This window comes from Poecilia reticulata, chromosome 12 (assembly GCF_904066995.2).
Source record: "Poecilia reticulata chromosome 12, P_reticulata-male-v2, whole genome shotgun sequence".
NCBI lineage: Eukaryota > Metazoa > Chordata > Actinopteri > Cyprinodontiformes > Poeciliidae > Poecilia > Poecilia reticulata.
In genome coordinates, this window is record NC_088841.1 from 4127327 (window position 1) to 4147747 (window position 20421).

General features: G+C 39.3%; 3 protein-coding genes across 9 annotated transcripts in view; all 3 read right to left on the reverse strand.

Annotated features, from left to right (window-relative positions):
* Positions 1-5746, reverse strand: part of ttc28 (tetratricopeptide repeat domain 28) — a 124325-nt gene extending 118579 nt beyond the window's left edge. For both annotated transcript variants that reach the window (XM_081613232.1, XM_008423306.3), the window contains exons 1-2: positions 5181-5746; positions 398-763 (exon numbers count right to left, since the gene is read on the reverse strand). In XM_081613232.1, coding sequence (XP_081469358.1) covers positions 398-763; positions 5181-5210 — 396 coding nt within the window. In that variant the 5' untranslated portion in view covers positions 5211-5746. The remainder of the gene's footprint in view (positions 1-397; positions 764-5180) is intronic.
* Positions 5747-6293: 547 nt separating this feature from the next.
* Positions 6294-16276, reverse strand: pla2g3 (phospholipase A2 group III). Of its 3 annotated transcripts, none has more exons than XM_081613235.1 (8): positions 16124-16276; positions 14181-14730; positions 12334-12466; positions 12087-12221; positions 10430-10776; positions 10205-10334; positions 9063-9173; positions 6294-8261 (listed from the first exon to the last, which is right to left on the reverse strand). In XM_081613235.1, exons 1-8 carry the CDS (start codon positions 16196-16198, stop codon positions 8006-8008), a joined length of 1737 nt encoding a protein of 578 aa, XP_081469361.1. In that variant the 5' UTR covers positions 16199-16276; the 3' UTR covers positions 6294-8005. The 3 variants fall into 3 exon arrangements, with proteins under 3 accessions (XP_081469361.1, XP_008421531.2, XP_008421532.2); XM_008423309.2 differs by having other exon boundaries at positions 16049-16203; XM_008423310.3 differs by having other exon boundaries at positions 15999-16131.
* A 682-nt stretch (positions 16277-16958) lies between these two features.
* The window catches only part of rph3aa (rabphilin 3A homolog (mouse), a), a 32216-nt gene continuing 28753 nt past the window's right edge, over positions 16959-20421 (reverse strand). For all 4 annotated transcript variants that reach the window (XM_008423313.3, XM_017308006.2, XM_008423311.3 and 1 more), the window contains one exon: positions 16959-19108. In XM_008423313.3, coding sequence (XP_008421535.1) covers positions 18975-19108 — 134 coding nt within the window. In that variant the 3' untranslated portion in view covers positions 16959-18974. The remainder of the gene's footprint in view (positions 19109-20421) is intronic.

Consider the following 20421-nt stretch of genomic DNA (forward strand, 5'->3'; position numbering starts at 1 on the left):
TTCCACGCAGTATTCACTCAGGATGGCTGCATGCAAATGTGTGAGACGCTTTAAAAAAAAAACTCCAGACAAAAAATTGGTTTCCAGTCACAATTACACACTACTTTGCGTTGGTTTATCACAAATAACACGTTTACAAGGCATCGTAAAAGCACAGCTAGAGCTGACCACATCCCACAAGTTGCGGACGTTTAACTTTTATTTGAGCAACATTTTACGCTGGTGTACCGAAGACGATTAGCGCCAAGAAATAAAAATAATTATGACATTTGATCTCAGGAGATCATTGTTCTTCTTCCTCCAACTTGACCATTATTTACACTTTTAAATCCAATTAGTCTGCTCAACCGACAACTACAATTAAAGCAGTAAGGTCATCAAAGGTCAAACTTCTTACCTTGGGCCATTTGGGGTTAATTAGACGGGCTTTGATTGCGTCGTCCAGAGCCTTGCCATGCTGTCCCAGTTTGAGGTAGGCCGCAGACCGGTTGCTGTACAGGATGCAGTTTTGCGGGTCCGCGGTGAGGGCCTCGGTGTAGAGACGTACAGCCAGCGCAAACTCCCCCTGCTGACAGGCCTGGTTACTGCGGCGCACACGTTCCAAGAACTCAGCTTTGCTCAAGGCGGCTGGACCGCTGGAGCCGGAAATCCGATCCAGCCTTTTCCCGACTTGGGCCGAGGGGATCCCGGGAGATGAAGAGCGAGAGGATGAGGTGGAAGGGTTGGTGGCTCTGCTGGCGGTGCGAGAGCCAAAAAGGGAGAACTGTGGAGAAGACAGAGGAGGAAGAGGAATGGGACATGGTTAGCAAGAAAAAGCAACATATTTCTGGGTCTATTAATAAAAAACATCATCAAAATTACTTGTGTGTTTTTTTTTTAAATAACTGCGTTACATTGAGTAGCTGTCTTATTCAATTATTGAGATAACTTGGTCCCGTTACAGTTGTCGTACCACCAGGCTAATAGCTAAATGATCTTCATCAGACAACTGTCCGATATATTCCCATATGGTCTAATCAAAATCTTGCAGAAATCATATTTGTAAAAAAAACTACTACTCTGAACAACATATTCAAAACCATATAATTTACATCTGAATCATCAGATATTTGCGACTGTGTATTAGGGCCACTGTAGGAAATAAAATCTTAATTTCCTGCAAAAAACTCAGAAATTTTGGAGGAAATTAAGCCCAGAAATTTTCTAGAAAAAAAACTAAAAATAATCTAAAAATTTCATCATTTTTTTCTTGAAAATTTTTTATTTCTCAAACTCAGAAATGTCCTTGTTTTTTCCTAGAAAATGTCTGAGAAGTTTTGGTGGAAATGTACTCCATGTTAAAAAAAATACATATTTTTTTATCTACAATGGTCATCGTACACCATCGTAAAAATTTAATCTAGCATATTTTATTTCTTTATTATTGGATTCAAATAACATTTGTTTTAAAATGCTCAATAGGCCAATTGACGTTGATCTGCATGTCATTAAACATGGAGGTCATTTTTCTTTAGTTGGGTCTAAAGAAAAACAAAGAATATCTGAGAACTGACTGAGGAACAATCTGATGCAGTGAGATCTGGACTGGCTAAACAATAAAGAGTTCATCCAAATGGAAACAGGAAAAAACTAAACCCAAACATTACACTGGATCCATTGAACTACATAGGATGTGTGTTCATACTAAAACTTGGAAAAACTTTGGAATTATCCATCATGTCAGGATTATTTCAAGTATAAAGACAATTTGAAAGGATTTTAGAAACTATTCCATTATCTAATGATGCTTCATAAAACAGACATTTGAGAAGTAATAACTGATTTAAGTGTAATTTTCCAGTATTTGAAGTCGTCACTTGAAGAATATTGTCAGTCAATTACATTTTCACAGACACAAAAAAATAAATTATTGAAGATGGAAAGATACCCAAAATAACAGCAAACAGTAGCTGCCTCATATGAATTTTATGATACAGTGAAAAACTCCTGCTTTCACATCTCTGTCCTGCTGTAACCACTTCAACTCTTCAGGAAGACGCGGGGGGAAAAAAGTGACAAAGTCAAAGTGGGTTCTGCTCTTATTCCCGTCGCCACGGCTGCTGAAACTTGGGCTCAAATGTTCTCACTACGGCCGAGAGCGAGGCGCTTCCGCAGAGCTGCCTCCCTCTGATCTGGTGTTTCCAAATCTGGGCCTTCACCAGAGCTTACACCAAGGCCGTCATTATCTCTCTACAAATCGCCACAGGCACACACACATGCACACGCACACACACGAGCTAAAGGGATTCCTAAACCATCAAAATGCATCAGCCAACATTGTTGACGAAGACGCCAGAAAACTTGAAGTGGTACTTAAGATTTACTTGAAATAGACCAGAGGCATTTGTCACTCTCATGTTTCTGATACGAGTGAAGCATCTACTCCGTGGAGGTTTTCATCGTTTTAAACAAGTCTGTTTATCCATCTCCACTTATTTCAATGGGTTTTATTTCTAAGAGCAAACCGGGATGACTGTGGCATCAAACTAAACATCGCTGCCTGGAAATCAACAACCTCTTTTGTTTGTTTTTTTTTGTCATAATATCTTTATTGAAGTTGCACTTATTTAGAACTGCTACAAAATAACAATGCAAGGTGAAAAAATGCAAGGTCCATAAAAATAAATCATTTTTAGCTAACAGGAAAAAATACTTTTCTTTTAATAAATGACAGAGGTAGATTACATCTAGAATGTATTATTCATCGTTTTAGTTTTGGTCCATCATTCTCATCAGTTATTAATCTGTCTGAAAGACAGAACAAAAAAACATGTATATATGTGTGTGTGCGCATATAGTTGTAAAAAAACTTTAGTCAACACTTTGGTCAACTGTAATATTTTTAATAGATGAGATTAATATGGATTAGATTCCATTTTGCGTTTGTACCCCCCCGAACCCCATCTTTTTTTTTTTTTTTGATAATTGGAAAATTTAAAAGAGTAGTTTCTTTTGGGCTTTTCACAGGTGTGAAGTGTTGACGAAAGAGAAGCTGCGTGGCTAAACAAGTTAGCTTGTTTGCCACTGTTCCCTTCACATTATTTGTTTTAAGTAGAGCTGTCCCGATCCCACATTGATATCGGAAATTGGTCTGGAAAACAGCCAGAAAAACAGAATCGGATCTATAATCTCTGATATACGCAAGCTGATAGAAGCACTCTGCTCCAGCATTTAGTCCATCCCAGAATTTAGTCTGCTCCTGCATTTCTATCCAGCCGTGCTTGTACCCTGAACACAGACCCATTGGTTGATAATGGTTGGGTCAGTTGTTGTTGACTATTGTTCTCTGCTTGATTAGTATCACTAGATCAACTATTTCCTAACATTCCACACAGCAAAATACGTAACAAAAGTGTGTATGATTCTTGCTGTTATCTTATCTGGCCAATATCGGTATCGGTCAACACTCAAAGCAGCGATATCGGTAATGTCGTATTGGAACACCCCTAATTTTAAATACATAATCAAGCACAAAACAGCATCATCTGATGAATGAGTTTTGTGTTAGCTGGTCAGTACTGTACACACGCACACACACGGTCAGGTGAGAAGAAAAAAGACTCAACAAGACACTCAGCAGGATAAATCTATAGTTGTATAAATATCCCTGCATGTTGCATTTGCTCCATAACACAGAGCATATTTCAGCAGACACACAGATGATCAAAGTCAGTAGAGCAGCACTGCAACAGGAACACAGCATGAATATCCTGCTCAGTCCTTCCAAGACTGCTGGCAAACACACGCGTCCCCCTGTCGTCCTGTCTTACTATTCACTGCCCCCAAACTCTGTCCGGGTCAAAGGGAGGACATTTCTGAAGAACACCACCAATATGAGGAGCAAAAACTCCATAGCTGAAAGAATGACTGCTCCACCTGAATATGATCACTAATCTTCTAATTTAAGATTAAGAAGTATCAAACAGGCTGGTGGCCGAATAAGAAATTTAAAAAAATAATGTTTTTATTCTTACTATAATTTGTCTTCCACGCCATATAATACTGTCCCCACCTTATTTCACATTGGGATGCATGTTCACAATGATCAGTGTTAGCTTTTTAAAAACTATTACTATTTGTTGGCTAGCCAAAACGTTACCAAAAAGTTCCCAAGTAACTTTTTGGTACTTGGGAAAAAAGTACCCAAGTACTTGGGTACCCAACATTTTTGGTTGTTATAAAAATGCTGTATATATATCAAATATGACTTAAAAGATATTTGACTTCATAATTTGACGCCCTGAATTGGGCCTTTCTGCTCTTTCTGAAACTCTGCCTCCAGGAAGTCATCACCACATGGCTCCTTTATTAACCCTTTAAAAACATTTTTACCAACTTCAGACTGAGAAGTCGCTTGTATAATAAGCTCAGCAGATGCACAGTTCCACAAGATGTTTGCTAATCGGTTCTGGCTAGTTTGAAGGAGCAGAATGGGGGCACGGTGGGGGAGTACTGCTCTGAAGCTTAGATTTTCCACTCAACAGGTACAAACCTCTGACAGGGGTCTCCAACACAGTGCCTGTTCAAAATCCCATAAATGATTAAGTGATGTAAAAAAATAAACTGTCAGTTTGGCAGCCCTTTGTATCACCAAGTACTCATGAAGACCCTCATTAGCAAAACGTTTGGTGACTCATGCTCCAAATTATCACAACAGAATTTCTACATGAAAAAACTGATTCTAAATATATTTAAATGAGCACATTTAAAATATAAAAATAATGTTATTCATGAAACAATTTTTGTTACCAAGCGGTCCATATATATATATATATATATATATATATATATATATATATATATATAAATACACATTTTATACTAGAGATTAGGTTATGTTGGATGTAAAATGCATAGTGATGATAAAAAAAAAAGTAAATAAGCTACTGGCTTAGCTGTGGTGACTGTCAGTTGGAAAGCCCACAAACCAAATTCTGCTCAGGGCCCCAAACAGCTTTGGACCGCCTGTGTTTTCAGACTTTTCCTCATAAATCCTGAAGGATGTCAACACCTCATAATACGTGAGCAACCTACATTTATTTAAAAAAAAAAAAAAAGCTCCAGCAAACTTTTCTTTATCTCTTTTCCCTCTGGCAGTCCCCACATTTCACCCCCACAATTTACGTTTCCACCGGCCTCACCTTTTCTTTCCTCGCTCTGGGCTTTTCCATCTCCGCTAAATCCTCCGCCTGCTGCTCCAAACTTTGATCCCGCAGCCGCAGCAGCAGCAGAACTGAGGGAGGGCAGAAAAAGCCTCCGACACCATCCAAAACAAGCCCAGGAGTCGGCCGTCGGTTCCCCGGTGATGAGTGCTGCGAGTCCGCTCACGATTCAGCGGCACGCGCCCGTTACGTCGCCACTTTCCAAAGTTTTTTTCGGTGGAGAGTTAATCCGCAGTGAATGCGCCATGTTCCCCGCTGCCGATCCTCCCCATAGCGGAATTTTTGTCCGGTGAGAGGCGGGGATCCGGTCGGCTCCATGGCTGCAGCTCTCAGCAAGGTTTCAATTACTCCTCATGACATCAGAGGGGAATTGAGTTACCTGATACACATTATAAGGCCCGACAAAGCCGCACAGTGACGGTGTGTGTGCGGGGGAATAAGCACCACGTGGACTTAGTTCTTTTAGACATGAAAGCTAAACGCGCACGGGTAAAATTAAAACCAAACACAACAGGAAACTGATCTTTTTTACATGTACATTTTTAAAAATCTTCTCCAAAATGTCCAGAAGCTTTTTTTTTTTTTTTTTTGCATTGTTGATGGGAAATTCGATTTTTATCAACACCGAGTTTAAGCCATCTGGAAAAATGTTTTAGAAAACACTGGTTTATTTGCCCGTATCCAAACTGAACTGGTGTGTAAAAATTCTTAACATGGGCAGTCCACCCAGGGCGCCAGCCTGTCAAGGAGCAGCACCTGGAGAAAAATGCTGAAATTTACGCATTAAACAACTTTCCTTCTGCTTTTCTCATGATTATTCAAGCCATTCCTGTTATATTTCTGGTAAAAGTGTTCTACCTTTTTCCCAGCAGCTTTTCTCCCTTTTATTTTGCTTTGTCTAATAATGAATATGTGTATTTTCTTCATTTCAGGTCACACTTAAATAATGTTACAATCTATTAGGACCAGTCTAGATTATATTGTGTGTGCTTTGGTACATTAAAACTTTCCAGAAGAGAAAATTTGTCTTTTTTTTTACCGTCAGCTACAAATTTCCTTCTCTGACAAACTAAAAGAAACACAATAAGAAAATTTTTATGTTCATAAATCTCAACTTTTATGAGTGCTTCTCATGTACAAGTATTTACAAATGATTTCCAGTTCATTGCAACACCAACCAAAATTTACAAAGGCTTTCACAAAAATTCTGTACAAATACAACTTCAACGTGCGCTTCTAGGAGCTGGGCTACAGACAGACAGCAGCTATCAAACGTGTTCACAAAAGATTTTTTTTTAAAGGAAAAATGAGTACATAACTTTTTTCCCCCACATATCATGTGACATTTATCCTGTGCAACTTTTTGGAGAAAAGTTATTCATTCGTAATTGTTATTCCAACAGCAAAGGATGGTAGTGGCAGGATCATGTTCTGAGATTACTTTACTTTAAATACAATCAAGGTGGATGAAGCTCAAGAAAAATAAATACTTTATTAGGGGAATATTAAAGTTCTGGGATGGCCTAGTCAAAGGCCGGAGTTAAAATTGCCCTCATAATCGAATAGGTCTGTTTTTTGTTTTTTTCTGACAGATTTGTTTTTCAGTTGAACTCCACTTAATGAATGTCACATTATCTGAAAAACCTTTGAAAGGATGTATGGTTACTTTTTTTATTATTTTTTTTTCTCACATCACCAACAGGTGGCGTAGTAACAGGAGTGTGAACATTTTTGAAGCCGCTGTCATTTTTCACATTTTCGAACCAACTAGGGAGAGAAAGACACCAGATCTGGAGGAGATGAACACGTTATATGAAGTATAGCAGTAAAGACGTGAACCATCCTCAGGTTCAGTTTTCGTCTCAGAAATAAATTCTGCTACATTTCACTAAAGAACTACATTTCCCAGATTCTAGAAGGAGTTTGGCTTAAGCTCCACAGTGACTCAAAGGTTGAGCAAATAAATATATAATAGTGCAATATTTTGTAGGGTCCCAAAGAAGTTTCCATAACTTAATAAAACATAAGACATTGTGAAATAAATATCTGCCTGTTATCTTAGAAATGTTGAGAAAAAAAATTCAATTCAACCTTTATTGTGAAAATCTTTGTATCCCGGTTTCTTATTTTATTTCTTTATAAATTTTTTCTTACTAAAATACATTGCTTGGGGGGAAATGTTGGTATAAGAACAGAATAGAAGAAAAACGACTTGTTTTGTTGTCAGCCTAAGAGCCGATTAAAGATTGTGGTTTCAAAGTTTGGAAACCACCGCCCCCTCGTGGTCATGAGGCAACACAGCATGCATTTCCAGAAGGATGAACTCCGCTGATTATTATTCAACAGCGTTGGCTTGGAAATTATGTCTGTAAGTTTTCCATGTTCAGTTGTTTGATTTAATGTTTCAACCTAAAATCTAATTATCACTGAAATAAGAATAATAATGATTTGCTAAAGGTTGATTTGTATAAGCAACTAAAACTTAATTTTGCTGAATTCTGAACGTTTATTTTTTTCCCCCTCAGCTCTATAAACAAAGGAAAAAATTTAAAGCCTAGTGTTTACTTGAGGTAGTTACTGATCTGTCTGGCTTTTAATATGGAACTTTCCTGTTAAGTCAGAAAATGATTAAAATAATTACCTCACAGTCCAGTCACATTAAACTGACAAATAATCTTTCACAGAGGGAAAAAAAATAGAATTTATAATAGCTGAAATTTGTTCCTTTGTTTGAATCAAATCCTATAAAACAGTTTTTAATCATTTATTTCACAATGTCTTTTTTCCTCCCTGTTACCGGCCGTTCAGTTGACCCGAGTTCCTGTGATACGAGGCGGTTCTGTGCTTTGGACTTGTTTTCTGTTCTTCCCGGTTTGTTTGGGTCGAGTCATTCTCACACACAGTTTGTAAAGTCTCACGGCTCGGTCTTTCCTCTTCGCTTTCGTCGTGTCTGGCCTCCTGCCCCTCCGTCTCTCTGCCTGCAGATGGCGCTGCTTCGCCACTTCAACACTCGTTGGGTCCAGCCGAGGAAGTTCTGCTTTAACCACGGTCGAAGTGCAGCTGATGAATCAAAGCAGGAAATAAAAACTTTATCTCTATGTGTGTGTGCCGTTATCTCTATCTCTGTAACTTTACTGTTGATATATTAGTTTATATTTATGTACAATATATAAGAGATAAGGGGTAAATTATGAGATTTTTTTCCTTCAGAAAAAAGGAACTGCTTTTCGTTCAGAACTTTTGTTCATGCCAGCATGCCGCATGTTCATTTTAAACAGTGAATGAATGAAATAAATACAAATAAAATGAATGGGTTCAGACGCAGCACTCTAAACAGTCAAGTTATGCAGCAACGAATCTTTATAAATGTGGAGATGTAAATAACAACTGTCAGTCTTTGCTGGTTGTTTCTAAAGATTTTGTCCTAAACATTTGTGGATTAACAATACTTTGATCTTCGGATGTGGCTGCTTTTACAAACCCATTGGGTTCACATCAATCACAAATTTTTAGCTTTGAATTCCATTTGTGTTATGTAACGTTAATGTTAATTCAGCGCATCTCTGCATTCATTTTTGTGAATGCAGAGATACTCAACAGATTATCGTTATTCAATTTATACATGTTCATCTTTTTGCCACGATGGAAGAAGATGAAAATCTGTTACAGACTCTTCAGCCAATCAAAGACTAACATTTTTATCCAAATGTTTTCTTTTTTTGTACATCTTTGTACAGCTGTGGTGGTTTCTTAAAAGTACTTAGACAAACTTTTACAGTGGGTTAATTAAAGAGTTTCTCCCACAGAGTGATTATGCGATATTAGACACACAAAGCTGTATGTAAATGTGTAAATACTGACTTGCTGCTTGATGCGCAGTCCTGGGGCAGGAAGCAGGACTGAGACACGTGTCCAATCAGAAGAGTCTCCATTTTGCTCAGTTGTCTCTGTTGAGTCAGAGAGTGGAACAGTCTGGAAGGACGTTCAGAGAAACGTCAGATACGTTTTAGAAAAAAAAACAAAGAAAAAAGCTGTTAAAACAAGCAGACAGACTGATAACCTGTGTGATACTGTGGCTCTTTGGTAACATCCAGAGACCCAAAGGCCTGTCGGAGAGCAGAGAGCTGCCGTCTTACATAAGCTGGTGAATGTTTACACTGGCCCTGGTCTAGTTCTGTGTTATGAAATGTCTCCCCACGTCTGATTTGTTTAAGCAGCCACACACACATGCACACACACACGGACGCACACAAAAAGGGGAGTGTTCTGTTACCGCTGGGTCTGATGTTGTTTTGCAAAAATTAAGGTACAATATTTTAGAGATGATGTACGAGTCACTACTTTATTATTAATACATACTGAGACTACACTGATGTGCTGAAGTATTTCTACCCCTAAAACTTTTTCAGTTTTTGTCACATTACAGCCACAAACTTTATTATATTATAATGGGAATTTTGTGCGTCAACAACTGCAAACAGACGAAGACGTCATCGAACGTAAAATGAAAATAAGCCATAAGAACAGTTTCTCCCATTTAAGAGCAGACTAAATATGTGTTAGAAGGTGGAACCGAAACTTAGCTTACTGACCAATGAACGGACCGGTTAACCAACTAACTAAAAACCTGGACTGCCTACCAGTCTGAATCAGGGGTCACGTTGACCAAATATTTTCCATATTTGACTGTTTTTTGTTTTGTTTTAAACGCTGACAAAAAAAACATCTGAAGCTCATTTTTCACTGACGGATTACACACACCTGACCTCTGTTAGGGAAATATAAGATGTTAAACTTAAGCACTGAGTTTGTTTAGAGTAAAGTTTTTTTTGTTTGCTACTCCTGTAAAGTTAAAATCAATAACCATAACACTGTGGATGTAAGCTAATTAGAAATAACGCCAATTGCATCTGGTGGTGGGGGGGGACCTAAATGAAAATCTGCTAAAAGGCTTGGGCCGACCCTGGACACAGACGTTAATGTGAAAACATGGCTGGACTTACCTGGCGGTGCAGTTGCAGTGATAAAGCGTTCCTGTCTCCGTGTTGTGGAGGCCATATTTCCTTTGCTGCGGTAGGATCTTGTTCTTGCACTCATCAAGTTCTTTGTACAGAACACAAGACCTGCCCTCCTCTGTGGACGGGATACAAACATCAGGGGGGATTTCAGTTTCAGTAACAGAGTGTAAAACTAAACTGACTGTGCCAGGCGCCGTCAGGTTGAAGTACCTGTAACGGCGTTGTGCTGCCCAACCACAGCGACCGGCGTGGAGGGTACAACATTCCCCAGGCCATCTCTCCTCACAGTCGATGCTGACGCCTCGGCGTCTGTGGAGTTCGTAGCGTCGGTTGCTGCGGTGACGGAGGGAGTGGGAGAGGATGCGGGGACCGTGTCCGTGGCAGCGGCGGAGGACAGCAGATGCGGACGAGACGCGTTTGTTTCCTGGAGTTGTGCAGATGCGGTGGAGTTGATGTCGGAGCAGGTGCTGTTGACGCAGCCCTCTTGGGACTCACTGGACTCGTACAGCGTGGGCGAGTGGACGTCAGCGTGAAGCGCCATCTGAGTCTTTTTACACCTGTGAGGTCAGAGCAGAGGGAGAAATGACGAGAGGGAAAAGAGAAATCTTGACGGACATGTAGTGAAATTATTCTATTAAGGTAACCGATACATACACTGTAACCTGGTTCTTCAAGTTCCCATTTATATTGTTTACTGTCAACAAAGAACACTTTGAGTCGCCCTCCAAGGCTAAACAACTGCTCTGAGAGACCGTCTTCACAAACGTCTGAAATGAAAATCTCACACAGGAACTGCCAGAAGGAAGTTGGGAAAGTCTTCTGGATGTATCTACGCCATGATCTCAGAGAAGACCTGACATTGGTTAGGATGTTCGTCTAGGCAGGACTCCACTGTCTGGGTCATTTTCCACAGGCGAGCATCATCACCGTCGACTGATGGTTGCCAAACCCGCATTAACGCACCACTTCAAGCTTAGCTTCAAATTCCAGCTTAAGGTGGCCACTTTGACAAGATGAAGATGAAGGCTTTGTCAACTGAGACAAAAAAAAACTTGCCAATTGACAACAATGAGACGATGTACATCTACTGTCAAACATGGAGGTGGTAGCATCCTGCTGCAGGGGGATATGGTGGAAACCCGCCTATTGGTGGACCGGTGTTTGCAGAAATTTTAGGGAAGATTTGCAGAAAATTCATCTATTTGCGTTCTTTTCTTTTTTCTCCTAGAGTATATCTGAAACAGTTGAGAGAAAATGCAGCTCAGGAAGCTGGGATATGTAGGCGCAACGCTACCTGATACGCTATTGGCTGATGTTTGAAAAGCTGCTAATTCAGAAGCGCCATTCATTTTTCTTGATGCTAATTGGCACCAAGTGCTGAAGTGGTTTCTAGTGTATGCATATTGCATATTAAGGTACATTTTGCTGCTTGAACTATTGAAATATGAACATACAAGACTTTTTAGAAGGAGTCCTAAGTACTCTCAAATTTTTGGGTGGCTGTAGTCGCCAGCCTTTGCCAATATCAGCGGTACATTTACTGTATATCCAACATAATCCCAGAGACATGAATGAAGTGAGACACCAATATAAGATCAATCTGCTGCAGATTTAGCTTTTAGTAATGGCATTAACTTATGTTTTCTTTCAAAGTACCATCATTGTCCAAGTACATGCAAAATTGATTCTTTACACACACTAAAAAAAAAAGAAAAGTTATTTGCTCATTGGATAACTTTGTTTGTCTGTCCAAAAGTTCCAGCCAGTTCCTTGAACTGCTTTTGAAACGTTTCTTTCTAGAAACAGATCAATGCTCTCAAAGTATTGCTTCATGTTACCCGACGTTTGGAATCAAAACGAGACTCACATTCCGAACCAGTTCCTCTCGGCGCACTGGAGTTGGTGAGAAAAGGTGAAGCAATGCATCTTCAACAGGTTGAAGAAGGTGTAGCCCACCACGTCAGCTATGCTGTCGTTCGCCTCCATCAGGCAGCTGCGAAACCTGGAGCGCAGAGAGCGTGGAGGGGAGAGGGGGGCCGTGAGCAAAATCACAGATAGCGGCGATTTTGTCCGCTGGGGACGGAGCAGGTTTTGTTTGGGAGACGGCGAGTTACTTGTTGTCACAGTCGCAGTGGGACATGGTAAAGATGTTGCTGTTGAAGACGCCGAAGTCGGACTGGAAGGACAGGATGGTGTGTTTGCACTGGTCATGCTCCCTGCAGCAACTGTCTGTGTCTGAAAACACACCTGCAAGAGGGGAGAGCGTGGAACAGGAGTTTTACTCAAAAGAAGTGGTTATGAGTTTTCACAAAGCACCTTTTATTGATGCGCAATTAACGTAATAATATTTTTTTTAATGGATTATTTTGCACATTTTGCCTTGGAAACCCACATGGAGAAAAACAAATATGAATATAAGAATGTTGTGGGCAAATGAGACAACAGACGTTGGTAGGATGAGTCAAGTTAAAGCTTTCAATCCCTAAGAAGACATTACTGACTGTAAAGCATGGTGGTGGAGGCATCGTGCTGTTTTGCAAAAATGTTGAAAAACTATCACATTTTTCCTTTTTTCAACACAAATCAGCAGCTAAATGGTTATTATTTAACAGGACAGTAGGGACATCAAAACTTTTTCAGAAGTGGTTTTTTGTCATAGATAAAACAGGCTCGGGATTTACTCTGTTGAAACTATGTGGTGTCATTAAGATATTTATCTTAATTAGTGAAAGATTGTTTTATGGATTTAGAGGAAGCCATAAAACAATAAACATTAATAAACAGACAAAATGCAATGTTTATTGGTTGTTTCATAATTTCTTGTTACTGTGCGATGATTTTATCACGTAAAAACTTTGAACTACCATGTCGCTGAAATGGTTGCTATAAACTTGACTATAATTTTGATCCTGTGTGGATTAGAGAAAATTCTCAATAACTTAAAACTTGTGCAGCAAAATTCTGCCTTTGAAAATCATTAAAGTGGCGTTGTACTATCATTTAAACTTGGATTAGAAGGCTAAAAAAATAAAGATTACATTAATGCCCATAAGAACCCTGGAACTTTGGATTCTGTCCGATTTTTCTCTTTTGTTGCCATTGTTGTTGCTTCCCTGCCGTTTTTAAACCCAAAAGGTTTTTGACTTTGCCCTCAAACCTTACAGAAAGTTTCTCAAATACCCCAATAGAGACCAGCAGGTCTGGTACCAATAACTACACCACATTAAATCCCCGTTCTTTCTTCCTCTGATGTGCCATTGAACTTCAGCAGGTCGTTTTTATCTAGAGGCCCAGATGTCTACTTGCCTATATAAATACACTGAACTGCTATCGTTTTACAGGCTGATTAGCCATTTTTGATAAGCAATAAAACGGTTATATCTGATAACACACATCTGATAAAGTGGCCAGTGAGAGTATAACAAATATTTCTCAAAAGGCACACAATAAGGCTGATAAAACTTTGTGATATAACTTAAAGTTTTATCATTATATTTTGCGGTATTATTGTGAAAGCGATAAAAGTGACGATAAAAACTGTTTATTGCTACTTTTTAAAGTGACTATGGTGCAGCAACCATAGCAATTTGTAATACGCTATAGACACCAGTCACATAAAGTTTGATTTGTATCACTAAACTACACAGTGACTGCATTTAGAAATATTTTCTAATTTATTTATATGCTATGATACACTCATTGAACAAACAGTGGAGAAAGTACTAAAACTAACAATCCAGACAATATGGATGTTTTTTCTAGGTAAATGAAAACTTAAGAAATTTGTCACGATAATTGACAAACGATTAGATAAATGCCCACATGTAGCCGGCATCAAAACATAACAGACTTTTTATTAACACGATGGGTTAAAATGTGAAAAATGTGATTAGGTAAACAGTACAATATTATTTCCTCGTGTATGTTGGATGCGGGTTAGTTCAAACACAGCATCACTTACCCAAATCTGCGTATGATGGCGCTTTGTTGCCAGAGCCGCACCACAGAGTCCCGGGTACGATAAATCCGCGCTTTACACGCGCGTGTATCCTAACCTCTGACCTTTCACCTTCACTTTGATCTCCGAGGCTCCTCACGTGTCTCCCTGCTGTGCGCTCCGGGAGATTAGCAAAGCTCGGAGAGGCCAGAGAGACGCACCGATCCGCGTCAAACAAAGACTCCAGATCCAACGTTTCCTCCGCGCGGTCGTTAAATTCCCGCGTGCGCCCCCGGCACGCAGACAGGTAGCTCTGGATCAGCGCTGCGTCATCACTCCAGGTGCAGCCGAGCAGGGCGCGCTCCCCGGACCAGACGCCGTGGTACAGGCGCGGTGCCGCGGCGCTGCCGTGCGGATCCCCCCGGAGGAAGCTGACGTCCAGTTGGCCGTTGGAAGAAACTTTGGACCAGCTGCAGTGGATGGAGGCTCGCGCGGCCGTGCAGCCCAGGAGAGCTGATGTTACAGTGAGAGCCAGGAGAGCGGAGATGTGCGTCATCTTGGCGCATCGATGAAGCTGCGGCCAGATGAGAGAGAAAAAGAGGCTGTTTGACATCAACTCTGCAGCAAAGTGCTACCTTCTGCCTGTGGGAGGTTTTTCATTCATTGGCAGAGTCCAGTTCGGTTTTAAATATGAAGGCGAAGAAGAACAGGAGGAGGAGGAGAGGAAGGTTTTCCGGTGGATTAACAGTATATCCAGATCAGACACGTGACTAGGCAGTGTAGCCAAAACACTCCCCATCTCTCTGCCCCACATTTACAGCCACAATATTAGTGAGATACACGCGCGCGCACACGTTTGCGTGGCTATCTTCGTGGGGACTTTCCATCGACTTCCATTCATTTCTACAGCCTAAACCCTACCTTTACCCTTTTCCTAACCTTAACCATCACATACCTAACCCCAACCAAAACTCAATTCATACCTTAGTCCTAACTCTGACACCTGAAACAGGGTTTCCCCTTGTGGGGACCAGGCTTCGGTCCACACAAGGAGCAATTGGTCCCCACAACGTAGTATGTGTCAGGAAAATCGTCCCCACAAGGGACGCACAAACAAACGCACACACATGTTTTTAACTGTAAATCTGACTAATGCATCAGTGCTGCTCAGACACACCCCTAACATGCCGAATGGAGATGTGATCAACTAAACTATTGATTTACACATAGACACTTCTGGACTTGTCTTCTCTGCTGTGTTGAATGAACCTGAACATGTCAGATGTGTTGTGAAAGTCCAGAACAGTCACATCTCTATTGTTAGGCAACCAATGAGGGCTGTTTTGTTTGGCTGAACCACCCACACACACACACACACACACACACACACACTGCGTACCGGGATAATCCGGTGTTGAAACAGGTGTTACGCCAGTTTGATTTACCCCATTTACATGCTTTAGACCTGGTTTGATATATTTGGTCATGAGTTTCTGGTTATCTTCTTTCAACCATTTTTTTCCCTCTGAATTAGAATTTTATTGTCTAAATTATACTCACTATTTGAGCACAAGGGGCACATATTGTCTAATTTAAAACATTGAGCAAAAATAAAACAGAAATTCAGTAATAATAAAATAAACACTATTTGTAAAGTAAAATCTAACAAAGTGGACACAGGATGGGCGATGCCAGCCAGGTGCCAGGATGTTTTCAAGTGTATAAAATGGTTTCAATATTCAGCTGCTGGGTGTCAAAGTTCAGTTATTTGACCGATATGGATCTAATCTGAGATTATATTCTTCTAAGCAGTTTTTAAAACAGAGGTGACTAAGTCCAGACCTTGAGAGATTCCACCCTGCAGCTTTTAGGTCCTTCTGTTCCCCACACACCTGAATCAGATTCCCTCTTCTTCTTCTTTTTTGATGTTTATTGGCTGTTGGCAAACAACAAAAATGATACATTACCGCCATCAACTGGTATGGAGCGTGGACCAGAATGTCAGATTCCCTCATCAGCAGCCATTGACTGGTATCAACCATTCATTTGATTCAGGTGTGTGGAAGACAACATACAATATCGCCACTGCACCCAATCATCCAATAAGAAAGCAGCCGTAGGGAAGTCATCGTCCAATCATTGTGTAGTTGCTTCAGGTTTCTTTTGGCTGACATTTGTAGTTTTAGTTCTCTGTTTGCAATTTTTTTAAAAAGGTTTTCTACTTTGTTGAAATTAAAATGTACCTTTTGTGTCTAAATGTTATTTCACATCTTTTAATCCGTTCACACCTTTCCGATACATATGTGTTTAATTCACGTACAACCTCCTTCTGGGGATCATTTTGCAGAACTTGTCGACAGACGATTTTTTTCAATTTGCAGTTATACCTCATTTTATAAACTTTCTTGGTTCTATACATCAGCTTTTCTCATGGGCTACATCTAATCAAATATTCTTCATGTCTCATTCACTTGTGATTTTGCATATACTTTTGTTCTGCTTGAGCGACATAGTGAACTTTAGTTTAATTTAATTAAACACATTAACGAATTAGCCTGGTATTATCGGGCGTTTCTGCAGGATCAATACTTAAATTTATTTGACTGCGGATTCAAGGTCAGACGGAGTCAATCAGGCATGTGACCTTTCACCCACTTGGAGGGAAAGTGCATTATCAAGAAAGGTCAAAATCCATTTGATTCTCATCGGCGTGTCTGCATCAGCTGATTGGATTAGACCTCGCCTGATTCAGACAAAGTTTATGCCATGTCACATGGAAAAAAAAAAAAACACTGCTCCAAATCAAGTGCCAACATGTCTTTATTAATTAGCCACATGTATGCAACAACATGGGTTCATACATGCATCAGCAGCAATACAGGGAGAATAAGCAGCTGGAAACATTTTACCTGACTCTAAAATATAGAGTTAGATCAGAACAGGAATCTTTCATTATGTTTTATTCAACCATTGCTTGGTCTAATTTAGTTTTATAATCATTTCATTGAGAAGCTCCTAGCAGAAGCGTTAATTTTGCCCTTTGAATTTCTCCAGCAGAAAGGCAGACTGCTAGCACATACACAGAGAAAGGTTTTAGCTCTGTGGAGCCAAAGGCATTTCTACAGCAGTATATTAAAGTCATTGTAGATATAAAAAAAAATGAGCCATTGAAAAATTCATGTTTGCATTTGCAGCTCAGAAATGTGCTTGTTTTTCTGAGATTGATTTCAAAATTTTATCTCAAATTTAATCTCGATAAATTTCAAAATTTCAATTTATAGCTACTTTTTGACTTCTCAAAATCAGAAATGATCTTGTTTTTTTGTTTGTTTGGTTTTTCAAGCAAATTTCTGAGATTAAGCTAAAGAAAATTCAGTTCAATTTTCAACTTTTCAAACTCAGAAATTTCATATCAAATTTCTAAGATTAATTTGACAATTTCTGTTTTGGTTTTTGTTTTTTGTTTTTTTGACTGGATTGTATTTTTCTCTGACTACAACAGCCCTAATACGCCGTCATACATTTCACGTCCACAACCAAACATTGGTTATGCACTATATGCTACGCACAGTGGCACTACCCTAAAGATTGCGCCAAAACGATGCGCCCTCTGTAGGGTAGTGCGGAAAATCTTTCCAGGTCAAGAACATTCTGGGCCGTGACTTTTTTTTTTTTTGTCCATTTGAATTATGTTGTCGTCTGGTGACAGCTAGCTACTTTGTCTGACCGCCAATAAAAAAACCAAGAAGAAGGCAGCTAGCTAAAGATGGAGAGGCGTAAAAGAAATCTCTCGAGGGCAGGAAACGAAAGAAAGAAAGAAAGAAAGAAAGAAAGAAAGAAAGAAAGAAAGAAAGAAAGAAAGAAAGAAAGAAAGAAAGAAAGAAAGAAAGAAAGAAAGAAAGAAAGAAAGAAAGAAAGAAAGAAAGAAAGAAAGAAAGAAAGAAAGAAAGAGGGATATGAACAAAGATGTTGTAGGGATGAAAAAAGCTTTTCAAAGTGGTTGACAGACAGTAGGTAAGTTATTTCAGTCTATCAAGAAAAGGCTTGTAAATATTCAGGTTAGCTAACATTACTAGTAAAATGACAGGTCATTGTTAGCTTGCACTGTGTGCTACAAAGTGTCTGCATACACCTCAGAAGGTTCACAACTGGGCTCTTGTCCACACCTTTGTTGATTCAGTCTCAAATTCATAATTCAACATATGCAAAACTCATGGTCGGTTGGCACAATAACATAAATAAAATATATATAGAGACATATATATTTTTGCTTGCTTTGTTTTGGACGACGCACACACCAGAATAACATTACACATCAGCTAATAAAATGTGATTAGATACATCAGGAAAGCCGACCTCTTCACCCAGCAATGACGTGGTCGCCAGAATGACATGATGGGGTGGGAAAAGGTCAGACAGATGACCGGGAATTCCCTCTGTTGGGTCTGAGCATCTGTGCACACTTCAATACAACACTCTCACCTGATAGCAGTGATAAAGACTTTTATCTTCCCCGAAAATTATGATAAACGCTCAGTTCAGAGGCTCCTTTATCATATTTTAAGAGGTGTGATACGATAAGCTTCCTGGATTAGTTTAGGAGGACTGGGTGGGTAGGTGATGGGTCGGGGGGGGAGCGGGGTACTTTAGATCGACATCCATGTTTGTCACGAGAAATTTAAAATTCACATTGGACTTCTGGGGTAAACTCCATACTAACACACGGAGGAATCGGTCTAACTTTTGAAACTGAAAAATAACATTTAGCAGAGAAATGATCAAATAAAGAAGCAGATAACTGAATCATTACAGCATGAACTAATCCTCAAACTGGACAGTATTGTCATTAAGCAGGACATGCCAGCGCTCAATCTTCTTGTCTTTGTTCTTGAGGCATTCGTACCAGTGTTTCAAACTATCTCCTTTAGCCTGGATGCCTAGCTGACATCCCCCTGGAAACAAGAGACAGGAGAACAAGAATAATATGGTAATTTATACAGAAATGCTTCCATTGATATTGTACTTCTATTTGTTTTTATCACATATTTATTCATTTCATTATTTTTATCCAGTATAATTGCTTGTTTTGTTTTTGTATCAGTGTTTTCATGAGAGTGTTTAACTGCCAGAGCTTGGAAATAAATTCAGGAGCACGTTTCTTCTTAAAACGAGATGCAAAATGAGATGTGTTGGTTTTAATAAATCTAGTTAGAGCAAGTTTTTTAATCTCATTAAAACCAAAATGTTCTCTCGTTTTAACAAGTTTTGCTTCAACGAGAAGGTTTTCTCGTCTAAATGAGTTTATTTCCTAGCTCTGGAAGTTAAATGCTTCTGTATGTTTTTGCAAACAAGCTAAAAATCTTTTGTCTTTTCCGACCGGACCACCTCACCATTAATGATATTCTCATCATAGCCTCAGATAACAGACTGATACAGATTTCTCCTCTCAGAGGCAAAGACACAACCTCAATGCTGCTTTTGACACAGTCGACCTCAGTAGGAATAAAGGTGGGGTTTGACTAGTTTAGATCATTTTCCTCATAAAGTGCTGTCCTGGTGCAGATTTATTAAATAAATCTGTATTTCAGTTCATTCATGTCTGTTTTTTTTTTAAATAAAGAAACGTTTTAAGTCAATTCAGCACTGTTTTTTCCGTATCGGCTGATACTAAACCATAAATATTGGTATCGGTATCAGAAGTGAAAAAAGTGGATCGGTGCATCTGTAAGATAAACTCTGTGTGATTGCAATTTCTTGTACAAATTTGTGTCAAAGTACAGTGATGCAGCTTATGGTCATTTTAACGAATGTTACTGGATGATAAACTGTACCAGAAGTTATCACAATACATGATAATATTGTTGCTATGAGACCATTTTCAAGTATCATAGTAATGGCCTAAAAATGAAAGAACACATTCTGAAAGATCAGTAAAGTTCATATTCTAATGAACATTTCATTCTGGACCTGGAAGACACTTTAAATAGCCAAAAGAAATCAACAAAACAACAAATAAAATGAATTATGAAGTTTCTGTAAACAAATTGACTAAAGCACCAGACTGAACACTTTGGTTATTCAGTCTTTTGGTAGAGAGACTGGATAATGCAAAAATGCGTGAACATTTTTGCATGAACAAAAATGTTCATACAAATGAACATTTTTGAGTTTATTTTAATTCATCATACCAGTACTTGATTTGTCGCTTATAAAACCAAGACAAGTCTGACTCATTGTCACATCTTTTGAAATTTCTGACGCCATC

Coding starts and splice junctions, on each gene's coding strand:
- pla2g3 (XM_008423309.2), bottom strand. CDS start 16,198: ATGGTTGATACCAGTCAATGGCTGCTGATGAGGGAATCTGACATTCTG. Junction 14,731..16,048: donor GAAGAGGGAATCTGATTCAG/GTGTGTGGGGAA, acceptor ATCTGGCCGCAG/CTTCATCGATGCGCCAAGAT. Junction 12,467..14,180: donor GCCATCATACGCAGATTTGG/GTAAGTGATGCT, acceptor CCCCTCTTGCAG/GTGTGTTTTCAGACACAGAC.